This window comes from Monomorium pharaonis, chromosome 4, assembly GCF_013373865.1.
Source record: "Monomorium pharaonis isolate MP-MQ-018 chromosome 4, ASM1337386v2, whole genome shotgun sequence".
Classification (NCBI taxonomy): domain Eukaryota; kingdom Metazoa; phylum Arthropoda; class Insecta; order Hymenoptera; family Formicidae; genus Monomorium; species Monomorium pharaonis.
This window is the reverse complement of record NC_050470.1, coordinates 25,027,332-25,050,947: the sequence shown is the minus strand read 5'-3', so window position 1 is coordinate 25,050,947 and position 23,616 is coordinate 25,027,332. Positions and strand designations below refer to the sequence as shown.

The 23,616-nt window shown below is 35.9% G+C and overlaps 1 protein-coding gene across 1 annotated transcript; it reads right to left on the bottom strand.

Annotated features, from left to right (window-relative positions):
* Positions 1-207: 207 nt before the first annotated feature.
* On the bottom strand, positions 208-16,280 carry LOC105836539 (rhythmically expressed gene 5 protein). The gene is made up of 4 exons (XM_012680626.3): positions 10,221-16,280; positions 5,647-5,818; positions 5,380-5,472; positions 208-2,825 (listed from the first exon to the last, which is right to left on the bottom strand). Exons 1-4 carry the CDS (start codon positions 10,341-10,343, stop codon positions 2,407-2,409), a joined length of 807 nt encoding a protein of 268 aa, XP_012536080.1. The 5' UTR covers positions 10,344-16,280; the 3' UTR covers positions 208-2,406.
* Positions 16,281-23,616: the final 7,336 nt, after the last annotated feature.

Below are 23,616 nucleotides of genomic sequence, written 5' to 3'. Positions count from 1 at the left end.
TATTAAATTTCTTTGTTGTCAAGTAAATATTTATTTCAATTTACAACATTATTTTACTCAACAAACTATTAATTTGTTTCAAATAAATACTTAATTAAGAATATACAAATAAATTATTTCTTGAAATCAACATTTTTTTATTTTAATTTTTTTATTAAATAATTTTCTTAGTATATATTAATTATGTATATATAAACATATAAATATATTCATAATCTTTGTGATGTATTTTATTAAATATATCATTTATATTGTATTATTATGTTTTTTTGCGGGTCATACAAGTTTGTCCATATATTGAATTGTTAAATTAAAATTAAAGCATACATATATATCTATTAATAATGCAATACATTGATTCGATATAACAGTGTACGAGTTTTTATACTGTAAAAATTAAAAAGATAATGCAATGAAATACAACTCCTTTCTATTCATCTTTGTAATCATCTTAATTATTTTAATATTCGATATATCACTATTTTTAAATATAATATTTACGATATAGATTTATAGAATATTATCACCGCAAGATCTAAAATAATATTATGAATGTTAAATCTATATTTGCCTTGTATTCGTATACATATTTTCATTTATTCATATGCAATCGTATAAAAACACACATCATACATATATTTATCAAAAATAAATCGTAATTTACATAATAAAGGTATTAAATTGTAGAAAAGCTAAGATAATAGACATTTAATTGTGGTTTATTCGAAATATTTATTAAAAAATTTTATTCGAAATTATAAGAAAACTTTTAAAATGTAAGTGTAAAATGTGTTTAAGCTAGCAGCAGTATATACATATTAAAAAATTATAAGATTATTGTAACAGAAAATTTTATCTAAAAATCTTGAATTAATTATGAAGCAGTGTCTTCTATATTAAATTTTTGCAATAAGTATGTATGTGTGTGAGTATATATTGCATATGTAAATACTTCTACATATGTTATAACACATACATACATTAAACGCGTTAATTTTAATTTATCACATTGTAATCTCATTAATCTCGCCCTTCGAATACATATTACGCGTTTTATATTTTATCACACTTTAGTTCTAATCTTATTGACATATACTTAAAGTTAATAGTGACAAATCTTACGTATTTACAAAACAAAAATAAGTACATATAAATATAATAATCAATCGTAATCGTCACGTAAATGCCTATTATAAATTTTGCCATCATGTCATATATTTATGCAAACAACAATTTACGTGAATATTTAACAGATCATTCATTAAGTATTACAATTATTCCAATATGCAAATTACTAGCGTAATTAGTTATGGAAATTTTAAAAAACAATTTTCAGGAAACTAATTATAATGCGTTAAAACGAATAATTTATTCAACGATTACTCTCTCTCTCTCTCTCTCTCTCTCTCTCTCTCTCTCTCTCTCTCTTTCTCTCTCTCTCTCTCTGAGATAATAACATGTTCTATATGTGAAACGCAGTATTTTTCAGCGAGGTACACTGGTTCCCTTATGCGACGTGATGGCGCACATATATCAAAGAGAAATACCGTATAATATATCTTAAATATATTACAGAAACATAAAATAGGAGATCTATAATGATAAACTCTGTTTTGTTGAAGAATTGCAGAATAGATTCAAACAATATATACCTGTGATTTTTTGCGTTGTCAGTTTTGCGGTCTAAATTCTATTATTCCTATTCATAGTCTGGGAATTAGTACACTTTCATCGATGTTTTCTGCCGAAGTTTTCTGCATGGAGCCATGACAATCACATTGAGTATTAAATAAATATTATAATAAATGAATGAAGTTAAATAAATGATACTCGAATGATATTCATGGTCGGATTATGCGGATGTTACTCAGACAATATACGAATATACATGTATCTTTCCCGACGCTCGTATCCTAAGAATCTAATTACCGACCAATCGTCAAGCTTCCAATTTATACGAGTCGAAAGAATTTGCGAAGTCGTGAAATTCATGTCTTAGACGAAGTTCTTCGATCACATTTCCCGTTCGACATCTTTCATTCCAACGATAAATACAGCGCGGAGAGGAAAAAAAAGCAGCGTACGACGATTCCCCTTTCGTACTTACCGCAACGACAATATCAGATAAATTAGAATGCGCAATGAATTAGTAATTACAGCTGATTATTGTTACGTCGTCGTCCACAACGCGACCGCGACTGGTACCGCTTGTATCTTCAACTTTCTTTTCCACGTATCGTTTGAGACCGCAGCAGACGCGAACTGCTGTTTCCCCGCAAGATCTCGACGGCGATTTTATGAAAAAAAATCTCATTATCACGAGGCGGCGCGGCCAGGTGAGCCATTCCGTGGGAAGATATCTCGCCGGTATCAGAATAGAAGAGACATCCTCTCAGCGATATCTTCTCAGTAGTAACGTATTTTGCGTTCGTTTAACGCGCCCCGGAACATTGGCCTCTCGTAGGACAGTGGACGGCCGCGAAGGCGCACCGCTTCCAGTCCCCGATAGTCTTTCGTGTCATCGGCGAAAGACATCCTCCTTTTGATCGTCAACGGTTCGTACGTGCCTTTCCCGTAGAACATACTGCCGCTCTTAGCTTCGATCTCTTCGATGGACGGCAAGCGGGAATATTTGAACTCGTCCGCGTCCTCGTCCTTCGGCAACGGGCGCTTCTGGTCCTCCGGAACCGGTCGGCCGTCCGGGTAGACCCGTATCACCATCGGTCCAGCCAGATATGGCCCGCTCGTCTCTGATGATTGAAAGTAATCCCCGCTCGCCGCGGTCTCATCCTCGCCGAGGCCGTTCGTCTCGCTACCGCTGCTCGCTGCAACGAGAGGGAGAAAGAGATGACGTTAAATAAACGCGCCAACTTAAATTAAAAAATGACGTTGGCTTATGGTTGCCAAGGATTGAGTAACAAGCCCATTATACAAACGCAACGAGTACCAGGAAGTACATGCGCCCCCAACGCGAAATCCTTGTCCGTATACTTCATCAAGATACTTCATCAAGTTCGTTAGAGCCGAGCATCCAATTTCTTAGTCACGATGACTTTACGCAAATTAAATGCCGTTGGAGTATAAGAATTGAATGCCCAGGCTTGGTTACGATAATTTCGATAAATTTCTATAAGACCACATTAAAGCTCTAATAAATTCATGAAATAAAATCTTTTCATTCTACCGTTATACGGATGTTTAATCTAATAATAATAATAATTATATAATATTACAATCTTCAACGCATATATATAATTATAATTGGTTCATGTTACAATTGTCGACTGCAGACTTCCTTAGATTTATTGATTCAAAACTGTGGGCGCTTTCATTTTGGTGCGGTAGAAAAAGGATGGCACCGCGTGTCCCGCGAGAGATCCATGAAAGGAGAACGAGGCACGCTCGCAATTCTTCGCGCGCGGGCGGAGATCGCTTTGGATCAACGGCCCCTCATTTTGCGTTCCGCACACGTGGTTTTTTTTTTAAAGAGAAGAGGGGGAGGGGAGTCTGCGCGACCTCCGCATCATGATAATTTAAAATCCAATACCGGCACGATCATGCAGTTCGCTTCCGACAGCTAGTCGAGTACTACAGCCAATTTGTAGGCTACAAGGACTTCGCGAGAGGGACGTGAAGGAATTTGCCCCCGTGACGGATGAGCGCCGCGTGTATTTTACGCGTTTATCGACACGTATTCCCCGGCCGCAGCGAGAGAGGCTGCACGAGACTGTACAGTTATAAATTTCCTCTACCGTGAAATGTGTACGGCATAATTGCTATCGATTTGATGAAAAACTGACGATGTATAACGGAAAGAAACATCGCGCGTTTTCTTGCTCCGTTGCATCCCGCCGAACAGGATCGGTAGGCAGCGCAGGCCGAGTCCCTTTTCTTTCTCGCTAGAAGATTTCTAGATTTCTGCACGATAATTGATCGGTAAACGCCTGAAATCATAGGCGTATAACGCACGCGGCTTTCATCGCGTGTCGATGCATCATTAGCGTACATACGCATATGTATATATGGGCCAACAGAGAAAATGTGAAAGCCACCGTGGTGCGCCCCCGCGTCGGGACCCTCACATCTTGGACATTGAGAAAAGTGACCTCCTTTCGCGATCTGTCCATTATCTATCAAACGCTTGTTAGGCGCGAGGACTGTCAGAGACGTGATAATAGATTGTTGAATGAAGAATTAATAGAATTCTCTACAAATGCTTCTTAGAGATCTATCTTTTCATATACGAATTAGATATGTTTGTGATCGTAAGGTGTTTAACACACATCCAAATGTTACTGTTATAAAACAATAAAAAAATGGGAGATTGCAATCTTTTAACTATCACTAAACGGAGAATGTTGTCCGTTTGCAACTTAACACATCTAATTAGTCTGTGGTCGATTGACAAGCATGATTATAATGATGTTATGCAAAAACGAAAAATCAGTTCGGTTCGGCGCGATGGACTTCATGTGATTCTCCGATTTTTTTTTTTTTTTTTTTTTCCCAAGAAGGGAGAAAGCGCGCGTGGTCGAAGACAACCGGCAAGGATTTACCGTCTATCGGGCGCAATATCGTTAAGGGAGAAAAAAAAGACTTTCTAGGAGCACGAGCGGGATCGAAACCGCGACTGAAACTTTCTCGAGATACGATGTGTTTCCGTCCGCGAGGCCGCGATCGCGGTGAGAGATTCCCGAAACGAGGAAGAAGCGAATCCGCGAAAAATGTCATTTCTTTTCGAGTAGACCGACACGGGGCGCGTTCCCCTTCACCGCATGATTTTCTTTACAATATACACGCAACTAAATCTTTTGCGATAGAAAAGCTACAAGACAAACGGTTAGTAAAAAAATATTATGACATTGAAGTGAAGATTTTTATTTTATTTTATTGGAATTTTATTTGAAAGCATTCTCTGATAATTCACAGCGACATTCATTACGGAAAATAAAGATATAAATTTAAATTTTACATCCTTTTTTTTTTAGATCATGAAGCAAAGTTTTGCTATTTGATATAGGACAGATCAAAGCAAGATGATTCCGATTAATATTCAAATTTAGATACTGGCTAAAGCATTTATGGCATTATTATTAAGTATGGAGATGTAACATTATTTTCAACAAAGTTCTAAATAAATTCGACGAGTAAAATTTTCATTTTTAATGTCTTAGCTGACTTAGCTCATTCTATTTTTTTAAATTTTATTGATCATCCTCATTCTTCTTCTGTGAATACTGTTTTCACATCACATTTTTATGTTACACAATACAATTCGTTTCTATTTCCATGGATATTTATAGCCGATAATATATGTCTAAATTATTCTTGATTGATTGTCATCGATAAGAAAAGAGCGATCATCTCGACAACACTTACCTGATAAGTCAGTTCCGGCCGTGAAGAAAGAGTCATCGTTTTCATGGCTGATTCTCGATGCAAATCTGTTGCTTCCCACCATGGCGTGCCAAACTGAAAACAGGACAAGTAGTTTGAATACAAGGCCAAGTAAAGTGTCAAGGCTGGATATTCGCGGTTCATTTGTATGTTCAGCCGAGTAAACAACGAAACCTCTTCCGCGACATATCCAGCCGAGACAGCCGAGTAAACACGAAATCTCTTCTCGACGGAGGAACGCTTCCTTACTCATTTCCTTCGCGCCGCGTTGATAGGGGTCCAGCTTGTCGAGGACGTTGTCGTCCATACTGGCGAGGCTCCGTATGCCGGTTACGAGCAGGTTCTTATTGCAGTCCGGCCTCGAGGAATCGGCGCAAAACCGTGCCACTTGTTTGCTGAACAGTCCGTACAGGTGACTCATCTGAAGCAAGAAAGGCGCGGGTCTATTTAGAACCTGCGATGGCCATTGATCCCGCTTGCGGGGAAATGCCACGAATGCCGCGGCGCGTCGATTCACCCGTGAGAGGAATGAAGTTAAGCGAAATGAGAACTTCCTCGATAGATTATCTTCGACGCGACACGTTTCTCTCTTACTGTAATGTCGGAGTCCCCTTCGGGTTTCAGAAATACGAAAGAACCGTATCACGCGCGACTACGGTACACAAACGGCATTCCGACCGCGTCCGGTGAAACTCCGGCAATATGTGTAACACCGGCGACGGAACTGAGTTAAAATCGACAAATATGTATGCGCGATGCGCCAGCCCACGTACACCACGTATCGGGTTGCGAGATACCCCGTCGTCTTTTCGCTGATCGGCCGCGAGAAACTTCAGCGATCGCCACGTTCTTGCACGCCGCCGGCGATAACGAGAACGAATGTCCACACAGGTGAACACCTTCTGCGGCTTGCTGCGATGACGCGCATATCCGACCTTAGAATTTCTAATGACACCTCTGTAACGGCACGTCTCGTGTCCTTTTACGATTCTGACGGTCTATTATTCTCGCGTCGCGCGAAGTTTCGACACTACTTGGCCCAGTCACGCTTCTCGCGAACATTACAGATTAAACGAGCCAATTCATCGCTGACATCACCTTTGATTGAATCACTAGGATCGAGTAGTGACTAGTTAAAAAGTTAAGAGTTAAGTAATAAAAAAGATAGTAACGTTTAATTTACTTCATTTTAAATAATTTAATTTTTAACTTTAATCGGTTATTTTTAATACTTAAAATTATTAACTTTTTTTAATTTAAAAATTTGTCTACGTAAAAGAAAAACATGACATAAAAGAAAACTACATTTCTATATTATTTCTTATAAGAAACTGCATGTGTATAATAATTTTAAGATTTGAAATGTTTATAAGATAAGATGCCTAGAGTTCTGAATCTTATACGTTCTGAAAACTGTTTCAATCTTTTCAACATCTCTTAGCTTTTTAATATTTTTATCGCTAAGTGTTTACTTCCTTTATGTAATTATTAAATATTTAAGAAAGTAAATTGAAAGTCACGAAAGAAAAGAAAAGAACAACAAGCGGCACCTTTTTATCTTATGTTTTTCCACTGCACAATTACTTTGCTAACTAATGTACCTTAGGTATGTGGTCAGTGACGGATTAGTGTCCCGTTTCCACTACGATTCCGGAAACCGAGAGAAAGCGGAGATGAGCAGGATTCTCGACTATAGGCGAATTAGCGCGGAAAGACAATGACTACATATGTAGTTACGCTAGAGATACGCTATTACATTTGGAAGCAACAATATTTGCATTTCGCGCCTATCCGTCAAATATTTTAGCTAATTGTAGAAAAACACATGTATTTACAAACCATTAAAAAAATTATTTACATAGAATTTAAATATTCATTTAAAATGTAAATAAATAAAGGAAAAAAAAGAAACTATTTTAGCTTTGAATGAGTCTCCCTTTATGTTCAACTACATTTGAAATTTGAAAACATAGTTTAAAATATGCAAGAAAAATCTACATATCGTGGAAGCATTTTTTTTTAATTATTCAGAATTCATACAATTTGTCTTAAATAATTTATTTTAATCCTAAACAGATGTTGATTACCATACGCAATTGTTAAAAAAAATTATGATAAATTAATCATAACGCGACATATTTTATTCGTCTGGGTAATTAAAATTAATTTCTAATTCATACATTAAACTTTGTCGAGAAACTGATTGTAGATACGCTGCAGTGCTCTTGAACTTCAACTCGGCACTTACTCCATGCGATCGCTTTTACTTGCTTCAGGAGTATTACATGCACACATTTAATCCGATACATACAGCCGCGAAATACCGTGTGTATAGCCTTGGCCAAGAGTACAAGGCACTTTCAATGACTGACAGTAATTCAACCTTAGTAGTCAGCGTTCGCCAATTAAGGTTCTACACACACTACGTTCTATTTTTAACCTTAGAGCATGCAATTTGCGATAAACATCATAAAAATAAACCTAAGGAAATTAAAGTCAATTTACGTGTTCTTTATTAATTTAATTAGAAGATTAATCATACTCTGCAATTTAAAGCCCAATAAATATTAAAAATTAATGCCCATTAATTTTTTACACATATCGGAAGTTAATTTACCTATGACCTCCTATATATTCATTGCCTTGCAAGAATCCGCACAATTATTGTGTCACGGTGACGATTAACAGCCAGCGTAATTATTTTCCCGGTAGCCGATCGTTACAATCGCGGTGTAATCTTCAGGTTTTTTACAACCCATCCATCGCTGCATAATGTTCCACAGATAGTAAAGACACTTCATGGGAAACATGAGGATAACTTTGAGATAAAAAGTATGAGAAGTACGAGCCAAGTGTAAAATCGCAAGCATCCGGCTATTAATTGATAACATCGAGGAATTCGAGATTAAAAAGAGGCTCCTGATTTCCACAGCTCCACAATACCGAATGTGTCATTCGCACGAGACTACTCGCACTGTCAGAAGATTTACGACAGTAATAAACAAGTGTTAGATTGCGACAACAGACCGTTTGGTATTTGTCAACTAAAGTTAACAACGAGTTACATGTTTCGAAATTTCTATTAATTAAAATAATTTAGATTTCAACAGATTTTCTTTAAGTATCAAGAAAAAAATTTCTCAGAATACATTTTTAATCTAAAATTTTACTTCAAAAACGTCACACCAACGTAGTATATTAAACGCTATTGCGATTTATTTTTGAAATAAAATAATTGAAACTTGTTGGAAATAAGATGTTAATTCTCTGTCTCGTTACTAATTACAAAAAAATTTTGTTATTTACAAAGTTGTCATTTATAAAATAAGGAGAGGACACAAAGAAAATTAGAAATGTGGACTCAGAAAAAGTTAAATAAATCTTTCCTAATATTGCGTTATATTAGTAGTTTTATCAAATTTTAGGACATCAAGAATTTTAGAGAAATAAAAATACATTGTACTTTTGTATTAAAATAAATTCAGACAAATATTAAATTCATTCTTATTATTCCTAAGAGTATTCCTAATATTATTACTAAGAGTAAGTATTTCTAAAAAAGATAAAAAATCAATTATCTTTCTGTAAATTATGAGAAAGATTTTAAACAAATATCTGAAATTCAAAGATGTTCATCGAACTAATATTAAACTTATAAATAGACATCCTAGTTTAACTCGTCGCTAAGAAATCGTATTACAATACAAATGTAATAACAGCAACACGGAATACGCCCAGCGTATACGTGGTTCGGATGCAACGCGCTCGCATCGGATAAACTCGATTGTTCGGTGAAAGTCCACTGAATAGCTGATATCACGAAGAGATGTTTGTAACATTTCTCACTCGCAGTTTCATGCGAAACTAATGACAGAGATTTAACATCATATTGACGAAGATAAAAAAAAATGGATGCGCGGAAGTTATAGTGGGTGAAGTAATTGTATACTTTATCTCTCTCTCTTAGAATAATTTACAATGAGGAGAAACGTTGCTGTAGAGTTTTATTCGATGTATTAACATAAATGGCATAATGCACTGTATTTTTAACAGCGGTAATATCTTTTCTCTTTCAAAATTATTCCGAAGAAAATAAAATACGCGAAATACCTTATTTTATTCATTGTACAATATAAGTGCTTCCTTTTTTAATATCTTTTATACTTCCATTTCTACATATTTGTCTACTTCCACCAAAGTATATTAATTTTAATTTCGGTTCAATTTGATCTTTAACTTTTTCTAATCTTAAGAGAGAGAGAGAGAGAGCAGGGAAAGGTAAAGAATAAAAAAGTTTATTCTTTGGGATAAAAACAAACATTTAGATTTATAGAATTTATCAATAAGTCTGTAGCTTGTGTTTGCTCATTTTTATATTATACGAATACATTTATTACATAAGTTCTATTAAAAATTGATATCAATAATTCTTCAATCATTATTCGGATAAAATTAGAAATAAAATTGAAAAATTTTAGAGCACCATTTAAAATAGCAGTAAAAAATAGCTAACGCTGTCAATGCTTCAGTAAAATTTTTCTTATCTATTGACATAGATCCTTTAAATTCTTATTTAAGAAATTCAGATAGCTTTACTGCGCTTGAAAACAATGCGCTCTTTGAAAGCTCAGATAACTTTATTTAAAAGAGTGATTCAAAGATGTGAACAGCTTTACTAAAAGAAGTAATTTAAAAGGTTCAGTGGCGTCAATTTAAAGGAGAATTTAATCGAAAATCGATTAATCTTTTGCACTAAACCAACATTACTGGCATAATTGCAAAAAAAAAAAATACGACAGAGAAATGATACGCTTGGTACTCACTTTTTCGTCTCTCGAGAGAAATTCCCACATCGGTATCGCCGAGCCGGTGACTCGCATCGTCACGCAGCATCCGAGCAGAATACAGGTGGTGACCTTCACGATGGAAGTCCCGCTGATCATCATTATGCTCTTGCTCCCCTTTTCCGTTTTCCTTTCGTTCTCGCGACACTCGCTTCACGCCGGCAGATGCGATCACACGTGCAATTGCCGCCGTCACGATTGCTGTCAAATCAAATCAATAACAAGCCCAATCTCGTTCTCGTTTCACGGGATCGTGCTGCGATCGATCGTCTCGTGTACACTGAGCCTCGATCTCGTTTGCCGCTTCGTTTTATGTTGCCCCGTGCGTCCAGTGGCGACCACGCGCCTCCGAGTGCCCCCACTTTCCAGTCCATCTATCCGGGTTTCGTACACACGTCAGTACGAGGAGCCAGAGTCCATCCACGGGGATCCGGAACGTATTTACGCGCTCTAGGAAATCACGCTGACGCGACGCAAGTATGCGGACAGCGCGGAAAAAAAAGCAAGAAGAAGAAGAAGAAGGCATTCCTTAATTTCATTCGACGCGCCGCGCCGAAATTCCTGCGCGCGACACGCGCATTAAATCGAAGAGAGAGCTTGCGGTTCTTTCTCTCTCGCGACCGAGATGGAGGATATGGGATAAAAATGGAGATTTATTAGTGTCGTAAATTCGCCTATTAGATACGTTGCTCCGCGCGACCTGACAATTCGTGAGCGCTTTTTTTTCCTCTTTTTTTTTTCTAGTAGCGCTGTAAGTTCGACTGGAATACACGATTGATCTCTCATTGCCCCGCGATGTTTTATATGCACGGAGATTAGGATGACACCGAAAGACTTCTGCTCTAAGAACCGATACAGCGCGCGCGGCGCTGTTTAAAAGTTTATAAGCGTTCGTCGGCTCGAGGATTTCAAATGACAGCCTGACTGGTATTCCAATCGAGGAGTTCAAAGTCCTTTCAGCAGTGGAAGAACGCATACGACGGGGAGGGAGAAAAGGGGAGAGGGAGGGAAACTCTACGTATTTCAAGAGGAGTAACATCAATTTGGATGGACATGTTGCATTAACATTTAAATAAGTTTTGCACGAGCTTAATAATCGCGAAACCGCGCGCTACACGTTATTTTACATGGCAATAATATTTACGCGCTCCAGGAAATCCCTGACACATGATCAAGGATGTGGAGGAGCGCAAAAAAAAAGCGCGTCATAATTTTATTCGGCGCCGCGCCGAAATTCCTGCGCGAATACACGCGCGAAGTCGAAAGAAAGTTTACGATTTCCGCGACGGTCGAGTGAAATGGTTCCAAGGTGAAGATTCATTAGTAATGTCATAATTATGCTTATTAAGCGCGCACGTTTATATATACATATATATATATATATATATATATATACACACACATAATTTTATGTTAGTATTTACGCGCTCGGCGAACTCGCGTCGACGCGACACAGGTATGCAGAAGGTGCAAAAAAGCACCTCGTAATTTTATTCGGCGCCGCGTCGACATTCCTGCGAATGAGCCATACCGCACCGTGGCAGTCGCTTTTCAGACTGGGGAAAAAGAATACACCTCCCATAATTTTAATTAATTAATCGACAAATGTTGCAGTGCAGTGCCCGCGGAAAAAAGTGCGCGTAATTAAAAAGAAAAAGTGAGACGATTCGCGCCCGGACGTTAGGAAAATTTTTATCGAGACGATTCGCGGACTACCAGGAAAATATCGCGTATGGCTCTGAAACGCCGAGGACTACTTTTGGGATGAAGTTTACCGATCGGTTGCAATTTGATTTGAGTAAGGTTGAGAGACGACTGCTTCGAGAGAAACGCGCCTGAAAAGGGGGCTCGAGCCTGTTTGTCCGGTTCTCCTATCTCATCCTTAGATTATGTTCCCCGAGATTTTACCGGAGCCCTAAGGGCAAGTCTTTTTTCTCCCTGTGCCGCAACGGTTGCGTCCGGCAAAGTTCCAAATGCTGCTCTTACGACGATTTTACAACCGGCGAACGTCTTTACGTCATCGCACGCGCGATATGGGAATTTTCGACAAACCTAATAAAACGTTTCGCACGTACATTGTTAACGATCCGCAGCGCGGATTACCACAGAGAGGACAAACCGGCCAAGGTTTTATCGGTCCTATTTAACACCCTTGGCTATCGCACGCTGTCCGTGGATTAAGATGAAATACATGCCGATTGAAAAGAGAAATTTGCTATGACGATAAAAATTAACATAAATCACTAAGCGAGGTTGACAAAATTGACCTTCTATCAACGAACGATCTCTAATACGCTTCACGATGAGTTCATAAAATCTGAGCGTAAACAAGAAAAATTTACGACAGCAATAAAACAAGTAGATCCCGTTCAATTCTTTAATGAGATACTGGGTAGTTCACACATATGGGATGTCTAAACATTCCAGAAGTCTTTTGACAAAAGTAATTTTTCCTCGAAGAAAACATTACAAGGATCCATCATTTTCAGCAAAGTTTTGTTTTTAATATTAGATATCTTAATAAAATCTTAAAGTTCTGCTAATTAAAAAAATCCCTTTTGATTAACTTAGAAATAACGTTATCTTTTTTCAATCGTTTCCCTATACACTGTAAAAAAATTTGTGTAAAATGTACAACTATTATAGTGTATTTTAAACTTAGCCATTAACGTAGTTGTAATTTTATACACATTTTTTACAGTGTAACAATAAATTAAATTTTTATTCTATCTTCAAAACATACCTTTTCACGACAATAAACTGCATTTGCTAAGAATAGATTATGTCTCTTTAAGTTACCGAACAAAAAACTTGTTTTAATAGTAGATTTGCATTTTTGCAGATAAATTTGTCCACAGGAAAATTTCCATTTTACGAAAGAAAGGCCTCGTTATATCATAGAATAAATAATTCTGCTAGCGACATACGATACGCTTTCGCATCGTACATGCAAACGTACTCTCGTAGAAAGTAGTGGCGGTTTTGCTACGGAAACAAAAAAAAAAAATTTCTGTGTGCTCGCGATATTTCGAGGAGCGGAGTGAACGACACGGAGTGCGCATTGCGGTGATTGATCGCGAACGGGCATCACATCGAGCACGATGAAATGAATGCGTGAGCGGAGTGTCAATTAAAGAGCGACACCGATTGTGCCCGCCCGTATGCCCGACGATCGTATCGACGTTGGTTCGTCAGGAAGGTTTGCGGGCAGGTAAAGCGTAATTCGTAACAGCAGGACACATAACGCCTGTCGCGTTATTTATTCATCGCGCGCCCGTGGCATACGGAATTAAAATTTGTACATCATTTCCCAATTTTACTTTCACATTCGTCTCTTTTCGCGTGCGAACAACCGGCAAACACATATTATAGACTTTGTCCGAATAACTTTTGACCGAATTTTCGGACGGTCGATCAAAAGTTGATTAAAAGTCAAAATCAATGTTGCGTGTCTGACTGATTCTGCGCGAAAAGCAATTTCCGTCGCGCAAATAATAGCAATTTTGATTTATTTTAACTCTGCAAATTTTTGGAGGAGAGATAGCAAGTCTTTCGTGGAAAATCGCTTTTCCACGAAAATTACTTTTCCAGAAAGAAACTTTTTTTAACTTTAAAACGCGTTACTATTTCATTATAGAAATTCTGAAAATTGAGTATGTATGTTTCAAGATTAGAGAAATTGATTTTAAAATCTTTTCTCTTGTATTAATAAAAATCTGCGACCCGTTGTAATCAGAAAATATCGTCTCCCTCCTTCTTGTATAGGGGAGAGGGGAAAAAATAAATTTCGCGCTACGCTTTGTGACTTCCATCGTCTCGCGGAATGTATGGGCAGGGAAAATTCACGCGTAGAAAATTGAACAATGGTATTACGATGCTTTTCCGTGGCGATGACCAACGTGAGAATGCAAACGCCGCCGCTCGAGCGTGCTCACATGTGTATTCTGCATGCCACCTCGCAGCACAGCGTGCATGCGTTGGGATAACACACCTCTCATTATACGTGCAGTTATGCATGCGGCGCGAATGTGCATCTGCTTTTACCGCAACGGGTGCCGTTCCCCAGTAATCTTTTAGATTAGTAATCTCATCGATCCGCCCGTTTAACAGCAAGCTTCGTGCTCAGAGCCACGAATGTATGCGAACATTTGGAAACTGTAAACTTGATGATCATCTTTCATAATTATGCTAGAGGAACGTTGCAAATTTTTGTTTAATTGTCGTCTTAATTACATCGATATTCTGTTTCTTAATAGTAATAATTATTGATAAGCGTTTTTATTAAAAATCGAAAACAAATATGCTTGCAATTATTCTTTTGTGTCTTATAAAATAGTGTTCTATGAATTATTAACCAATAAATAACCATTACTTTATAAAATATCATTATATAAAAAAATCATTCTAATTTTGTCTAAATAAAACATTTTAGATTAATATTGATATTGAAATATAGGCGAACAATTGTATATGGAACCATTAAAAGAGAAAAAAGAATAAGCATTATAATTTAATTTAAATTTATATTCCGATTGTAAATGTTTTAACGATTTCAACAGGTGCAATAAAATATTATTTTCGTTCTGAATTGTCATTCAACTGATTTTAATATTTAATGTATGCATTCCATATACTTTATTCGTTCGTTTTAATGATTAAAAGATTAATTTAATAGCTATATAAAAATAAAATTAATATAATAAAATAATAAAATATTATAGTTTTAAATTAAAATATTATAACAGATACATATGATAGATAACAGCAATAAAATTACACGCTATTACGTACAAAAGAATGTAGCGTATGAAAGATATGCTGCTGTAGAATAGATTCGCGATATCAAAGTAACAAAACAACAAACATTTGCATCTAACAGTAATATTCAAGGTAGTCAAGTCTCGCTGGGCAAAACAATAGCTATGTCGCATTTACAACTTCTGCTTTACATATCCGTTTCACGTACGTGCGACTAATAAATTTATTGTGTAACAAGAGGTGAGATTAATTCGCTCTGACACGTAATGTGTTCTTTAATTAGCAAGAAGAGTATCATCGCGGGATTATCATAGGATTCAAAGGTATATCCCGTTCATTGCATGCACCGTGAAATTTGAATTGAATTGAATTGGCCGTATCTGTAATTATGTTTCTAGGATAAATCCTATTGCCGCGCAATAGGATTTATCCTAGAAAATATGAACGAACGCACAAAGTGCACAACGTCGAGAGTTCTTTGAAGAGTCCTAAGAGTCTTAAAAGTTAGAAAAACAAAAAAAAAAAAAAAAAACGAGCAAATAAATCGTCGGTCGGAGGCAGTGACGGATTCGAAATCGTAGGATGCTGTCATCCTTCGGCCGTAAAACTTGGTTAATCGGGAATCTGCCAATTGACGCGCACCGTCACCGGTGTCCCTTGACCTCCTGCGGTGTTTTTCACAGTTTTAATCGGGTAAAGCGCGCATAAAAATCGACGCGCTCCTCGGTTGACGGCAATGACGGATATCCTTCCATGCTGATGATGTCGAACGACTGTAAGGATGACTGCGCTACGTACACGTAGCCACATCGAGGTCGAGCTCGCGCACGGTCAATTGAATTGGAAAGCAGAATGACACAATCTAAATGCACTGGCTTGGTGCGAAACGCAGTCCACATCTATATTCGCGATGGCAAATAATCCGCGACCGGGAATCTTTTTCTTTTCCTTACGCGCGACGATTATGTGAATAATATCAATTTATAATTTTAACGTTCCGAAACTACGGAATGTTCTTCCTGTTGAAGACTCTTTGGCTGACTTCGGTTTTTCTACAATAAAAATGTCGAGGCATTTCGTATTTCTCGAATGATTGACGATCAAAGACGAGGAATTTTTAGTAAACTAACTCTTATAAGCAAAACAGATGATAAATTATAATTTTCTAGTTAACTTCTCAGAAAAATAGACGTGCGTGCGGCGATTTAAAAGAATTTTAAGAGCTTATTAACTCCCAATGCTTATTAATTCCCAATTTTTTGACAAGTTTGAATAAAATTTTTTATTAAAACAAATTTGATTAATTGATGATTTTAAAATTGCGATTTTTAGTCGGATTATTCAAATTTTGTGAGCTTTTAATGCGACTTTCAAAGATTGATTAAACAATCCAATAATATTCCAACAATGAAAATTAACATAATATGAATTGCAAAAAGTTCTTGCAGTTTCGTGTGAAATAGAACTTGTAATGCGTTTTGTTTGGTTGCGAAAAATTTTTATTTATCTATTTTTAGAAGGATACGATTCTTATATTTATGATAAAAATTAACATAATATGAATTGCAAAAAGTTCTTGCAGTTTCGTGTGAAATAGAACTTATAATGCGTTTTGTTTGGTTGCGAAAAATTTTTATTTATCTATTTTTAGAAGGATACGATTCTTATATTTGTGATAAAAATATCACAATTATAAGAGTCGTATCCTTCTAAAAATAGATAAATAAAAATGTTTCGCAACCAAACAAAACGCATTATAAGTTCTATTTCACACGAAACTGCAAGAACTTTTTGCAATTCATATTATGTTAATTTTTATTGTTGGAATATCGTTTCTCATTGAAATTTGAACAAAACAAATGAATATTCTTGCGACGGGATAACATTTGTCTCTTTTGCACTCTTTAGTTTCGCATAATGTTATTTGAGATTACGTCTTCACAGTCTGTCACCAAGAAAATATTACATATATAATGTATAGACTTTGAGTATAAAATGTCTTACCGTTTCTCACAATAGCTTTTTAAAGGCTATTTAAAATGCGCAAAATAATCTTAGTGTGACGGTAATTATAATGATAATGCACTAATAACTTTAATCAATAAAAAAATTAATTTAATCGTTCATCAATAATAAATGGCAATAAAAATGGTCTCAATAAAAATAAAAATTTTCAACGTCGAAAATGAATTCACGAATTTCTTATATGCATATTCTCCTCGTGTTCTTTTAACGGTATTGTCCCACATCGAGGGAAAGAATCCGGTAGCTTATACGGAATTAATTACATAATGACAGAACTGATAGAAAGATTCCATAGTTTCTCACATAAAAACATTTCACACGTAGTCTTGGTAATACAGTAGCTTCTGTTTTCTGTAACGGGCGTAATTCGTGGTGTAATTCGTGGCAACCAGAAGTTGTACTATCCTGTACTAATAAATTTATGTCTCGTTAGCTTGAGCATATAATACATCGGCACGTAATTATATGTTTGTCTATGCATTATGAAAGAGTATATGTCTTAGAAACAAATAAAAGAGAGAAAAAAAATACCGAAAAATAAAAAAAATAACAAAGATATATAAAAAAGATAAAGAATCTATTCTGATTTCATCTGTCATCTTTGTTAAATATAACAATATGTACTGATTTAAGTAATCTGTAAATGTCCCTCCTAATAAATTTTAAGGGATATGGCTTTAATTATAATAAAAAATATTCACGATAAAAACATCTAATTAAAATAATATTATTTCTATGAAGAGCTTCTGCCAAATCAATTGGCTCAAAAAGTACAACAATAAGTTAAATTTCATTATTTGTGCAGAGTAATAAAATGACAGCTTAACAATATCTTGTAAACAATGCAATTAAAAATTTCATTTAATAATAATAAATAAATTAATAATAATTCATAATAATAATAATAATCACTGTATAGAAATATAAACCCAAAATTTAATGCAAACTTTTTCTGTATTGCATGTGTTTGACCTTGCCGAATTAAATCAGTATTAATTTGCATTTATAAAACCAATCCTTTTTGCCGGAAGTGAATCGGCGCCTAATCACTATTATTCTCACCAAGGATAGAACGTTGTCACGAAACACATTCGTACATAAGTTATAACTTCTTCGACAGTACTGTTGACTGTTAACTGTCACTTATGTTATAGCTAGTGGAACCAAATTTGTCTCTGAATTAGTTAATATTACATAAAGTCTAGACGTTGTTTACTTCTTGGTCCAATCTGGAATTGAAATGAGCATAACGCGAATTTATTTTTCGATACTGCAAATATATAAAAACGAACCTATTTTATACTTTTCGCGAATAAATATGGGAATTTCTTAATTTTCAAAATCATTTTTCTTGAAAATGCAACCTCGAGAAGTAAAATCAAAAGGTTTCGTTCTGTTCTTTTTTTGCGTAGAATTACTTCCTGATTACAAAGCATCAAAGACATTATCATAATCATACTTATAATTTCGATCATCATATTAATCACGGCATTACGATTAAATTTAATCCTAGTAACTGAATGCTCGTTCGACACATTTGGGATAATATCGCGCAATTTGCATTTTGATCGTTTATCGTTTCGCGCAACAATGATTCCCGTGCCTATCGATTGCAACGGAATGCAGAAGGATGAGAAAGCGGAAGCGGATTGAAAAGAGGACAGAAGATCATTTCCTGTTTTTCAATTTCCTTTTTCCATTGCGTCGCACAATGTACAATTTAAAAGAATAAAGATATTTTACTCGATTATATATAACAATTATACCTAGCACAATATTTAATTCTACATTAACTGCTTAATTAGACAATTTAATTAAACAACTACCAGATAAAACTGATTTATGTAGTAAGAAAGTAAAAAATTGTTAATAGTTTAAAATAACACAAGGATAGTGTATAAGTTTACAAAATGTTACATATACATATTTTCTCTATATTTCATATGATTTACATTTAAAGAAACCAAAGTAATCTTATGATTATTTATTAAAATCTGAATTTCGGATAAATTTGAACAAAACAAAATCCATAAAAAAAAAAACGTTGAATATTTTCATCTACAATCAAAAGGGATATTTTTCTCCTTCTATAGACCGAACAAATTCCGCACCATGCGTCGGCGATGCTACGCAAGCGGCACGTGCGGAGAACCGCGTTCCGGTCGACGTAATCGTTACCGGATACGGCAGGGGCTTCTCTCGGTCCAACGATCGATCGATGACGGCGTGGTCAAAACATGTGGATTCAACCAAAGTCGTCACATTAATATAAATTGTAGAAGTGAAAAAAAAAAAAACCGAGATTCCAGTTTCGGCGATCATGATTTCTCACCTTTCCCGGAATGCGGGAGTCTTCGTGTACGAATGGATCAGAAATCACGTAATTCTCTTTCTCTCCCTCTTTAGGTCGTCGTACCATAACGACGCGACGACGCCGACAACGACAACGTAGACAATGATGATGATGATGATGATAATAATGATGATAACGATCGAAATACACACATCTGCCGCTTCGAAGCAAACATTACGTTATGATTTCGCAAAAACGTGTCGGAAGTTATCGAACGTTACGTATCGACCTTCGTTTACAATAATAAAAACAAAAAAAAAAAGAGAAAGAAGAGACAGAGGAGCACGCGAGTTCCGGATGGTCGGTAATGACGATGGTCATTGATTACGGCCGTAATTTGTAAATAGCCCGGGAATGTCCTACAAAATTACATTTTACGAGGCGGCACCATTGTTGGCGTCGCCGTCATCGTTGTCGTCATGCAGAGGAATGCAGAAACCGACGATGAGAACAATGTTATGGCTGATTAATGGGCTGGCAGAGCCTGACAGGGAATTCCGCGAGATGAGCACGTCGAAATGAATTGATAATTTATTGGGAGGAATCGAGCGGCAGGAATATCAAGCAAGGATCCCGTGGCGAATGCATTAATTTTGTTTGCAAAAATACAATCGATCGGCCTCCGAAGGCTGTGCCTGTGCATCGTGCAAATAAATCACGAGGCGCAGGCTGCGTAAAGTTACCATTGTTATAACTGCGCTTCTAACGAAGATAAACTTATTTATCGATTAGAAAAAACCGAATTTCTCCACACAGTAAAAAAACATTTTGTATTTACGTTAAAATCGGTCCTTGTTAAAATTTTTTATGTTCAAATTTAACACATTTGCTTATTACTTTAACATATTACTGTTGTGTTAATTCAAGTGAAGTGTTAAGTTATTGGAATAACTGAAAAAAAAAGAGTAAAAGTAACACAATGTGCACATATTTTTAATTTTACACAATAAATATGTTCCTTGTTATCAGTGACAGAATTTATCTTTAATATAAATTTACATTTATATTTTTATGTTAAAATATAATATAATATTTATGTTGCTATTTAATATATTCTTGATATGTTAAATTAACAGAAAAATTTCTGTGGACCGTTTTAGACAGGTGACATCTGTTAAATTTAATACAAATTTTTTTACTGTGTACGTATTTACTGCATCTCGACGTGATAATGTGTAATTTCGCTGCTGAATTTTTTAAACCGTTGCTCTGTCGTTACGCGCGTCGGCGCGTGACAATGACATGCCTGCAAAAATCGCGCGAATTAAAAAAATATCGCATAAACAGTGGAACAATAGAGCAGTAATTGAATTTTTTTCAATAAAAATTCCGTAAATGCGAAAAAAGCGTGGAAGCATAATAAAATCGCGAAGCATATGCTTTGAAAATATGCTTCTCTACATATTGACGTATGGCGCGAAAACACTAAGAAACAAATTTAATAATAGTTAACAAATGTCGAGTGACAGAAAAGTTAACAAAACATTTCGTTAATACAAGCAAAAATAACTTTACATTTCTAAATATTTTGTAGGTATAATACCAAACGGTTCTGGTTATGTTACAATGTTTGATAATACTTAGTTAAATATTTAGTAAAATTAAATTAATTTTGCTTATACATTTAATATATTTATTGTCAAACTAATTTTTCAATGATACACTCCACTCCGTCGTCGAACAATCTTATGGATATTTTTAGCACCGTTTTATGCACCATCAAGTATATCTATATAACGGAATGTAGATAAAAAGAAAGTGTGATAAATTACATGGCATCAGGGAAAACCCTTTTTTTTAATCGTGAAGAACCCTTTTTTTTCTCAGCAAAGATTCCTTTGGGGTTCCCTGCGAGGCCTTTGACTTCTTAAACGATGTCGCATGTAGGCGCGAAAAATTCCGATTAAATTTTCGAACACAAAGGCGTGTAACAGTACGTCTGCCAGTGCGTCGTGTGCGTGCGTACGCATATGTGTATACGTACGTGGCCCACGCGGCATCCACAGCGCGGCGCCATTCCGTAATCAGGAAATCCCGTATCTTCTAGACATTCTACGCGAGAAGATCCTGGACGGACGGTCCCGGTCAGACAGTTAGCTGAATTATAATGAGCGTGTTAGATTGGTCTGGTGCCGAGGCGGCGATTGCTGAATTAATCTATGTGCCTAACAATTTAAAATTTATTCCGACTCTTAGCTTCTAATTCTCTATTTTTACAGCACAAGCACCGAAACAACAAATTACCTGCGAACAAAGTGCATTTATATCTTTCATTTCAAGAAACTGTAACTTTTTTTATTTTTCGTAGAGTTGAGGCATTCGCATATATCGGATTGTATTCTACACGTTGGGAAAGATTATTATAATACCTTTAAAAGTAAAAGTCACCGTTCCTTAATAAAAGAAAAACACTGATTTATATTCAATTTAACCATTATACTTAATACGTGTCATAATATACTTGCAAAACTGCGCTGTATGGTTACCCGAAGCAAAAAGCTTTAAATTAAAAGTAGATTATGCAATTCAATTATGATTATGTAATACTTGAAACCATGAGAAAAAATCGTCAAAGCGTAACGACAGTTCATAGCAGAAGGCAGTTCAGTGATGAATTGATTATGAGTGTGATTCTCATGTGAAAATAACTAGTTGCTATTTGATGATAATTATCGACGATGACTCAGATGTGAGAGGAACTTTTACGCCAGTGTCTCCAAATCGGTGTCATCTCGAGAGAAAGAGAAAAACGCGATATCGCTAATGTTCATGTTTATGCCCGCGCAATCATATACATACACGTGCCTTTCGCACAGCAAGGCCGTGTGCAAGGCCGCGCCGTGATTTATTCGTGTATCGCGAAACCGAGAGGACTCGCTTCCCAGGTTAACTATGATGGATGAATATCTGTTTTTTTTCATCTTGGAAACGGTTCCGGTTATATATGTAAGACGATTGAAATCTAGCTAGATTCGAGCTCGAAACGCTAAGTCAATATTCTCTATTTAGCTGGAAGGCAAAACTTTTATCTTCAATTGAACTTTCTATCCCGTAAAAACTAATATCGTTTAAACAAAAATATGGCATGTGTTAATACCCAAGTAACGCAAGATTTCTCTTATAAGATTTTCATTTGTAGATATTACTGTGAAAACGTGGATTACATTTTAATACGTTAAAAATGCATTTTTAGATGATTAATTAAATTTTAGTCAATGGATTTTTTCTAAGATAAATTATCTCGAAATAACGCATAACATGTGGAATGTTTAATTAATGTAAGAGTGATTCGTATAAACAGTGTGAATGATCGAATCTCAATGTTTTTTTTTTCGTGATACTGTCGATACGCGACACAAACGGAAAATGTAAATTGCGGGCATAATTTAAGTCTGTTTTAAAACTAGTAATAGGCATTGGCTGCTTGAAAGAACTTATGTTCCATTTTTGAGGCATCCTCCAGTTGACGTCAACGTGAATAATGTCGGGGAACCGTAAAATGTTAACTTGGCGCCGAGTAGTCGACTGATGTTACTGGTTTTCAAGAGAAACTAATTAAACATTCAAATTTGTTTTTCAAGATGCTCCAAGGAATTTCTGGATGGCGCTAACTGATCTCCGACATTGAGCGCCAGAGAAATTTCTGTCATTTAAATTTGATTCACAATATTTGATCCGTTCAAGGAATTCTCCATTTTTTCTCTGCAAGACTTCTTCTCGCTATTATATGGAACAGCACCACGTTCCTCCATCTAATCTCAACGTCAAGCTAATTCTCATATTTCGGATTCATTAAAATATTCTGATAAGTAGGTGCTATAACTTATATTTGTTGTCAAGCTCCTTGATTTTAAAACTGCGAGATTTGTACGAGCCAAATATCAACAAGCTACGCTAACTCATCAGAAAGGTGATCAACTGATATGCTCTTTCGCGCGCGTAAACACTTTTTCTTAGATCTCCATAAAATTCAGGGTCAATATTTAATTTCTGTGCGTGTTAACAGACGCACCTTGTCGTATGATTTCACGTTATTTTCTCAAGAATTTTAAATGTCATTTTTGATGTGTCGTTGATAAATTTTCGAAGATAAACATAATAAGTCGCAATCAATAACACAACGGGCGGCAGGCGCCAGACATCCTTCTCCTTCCTACGCAAATCGTTTTCTCGCGTAGGTGCGCAGTTTACCGCTCATAAAACACGCACAAATTAAAAAAAAAGAAACACTGTTTGCAA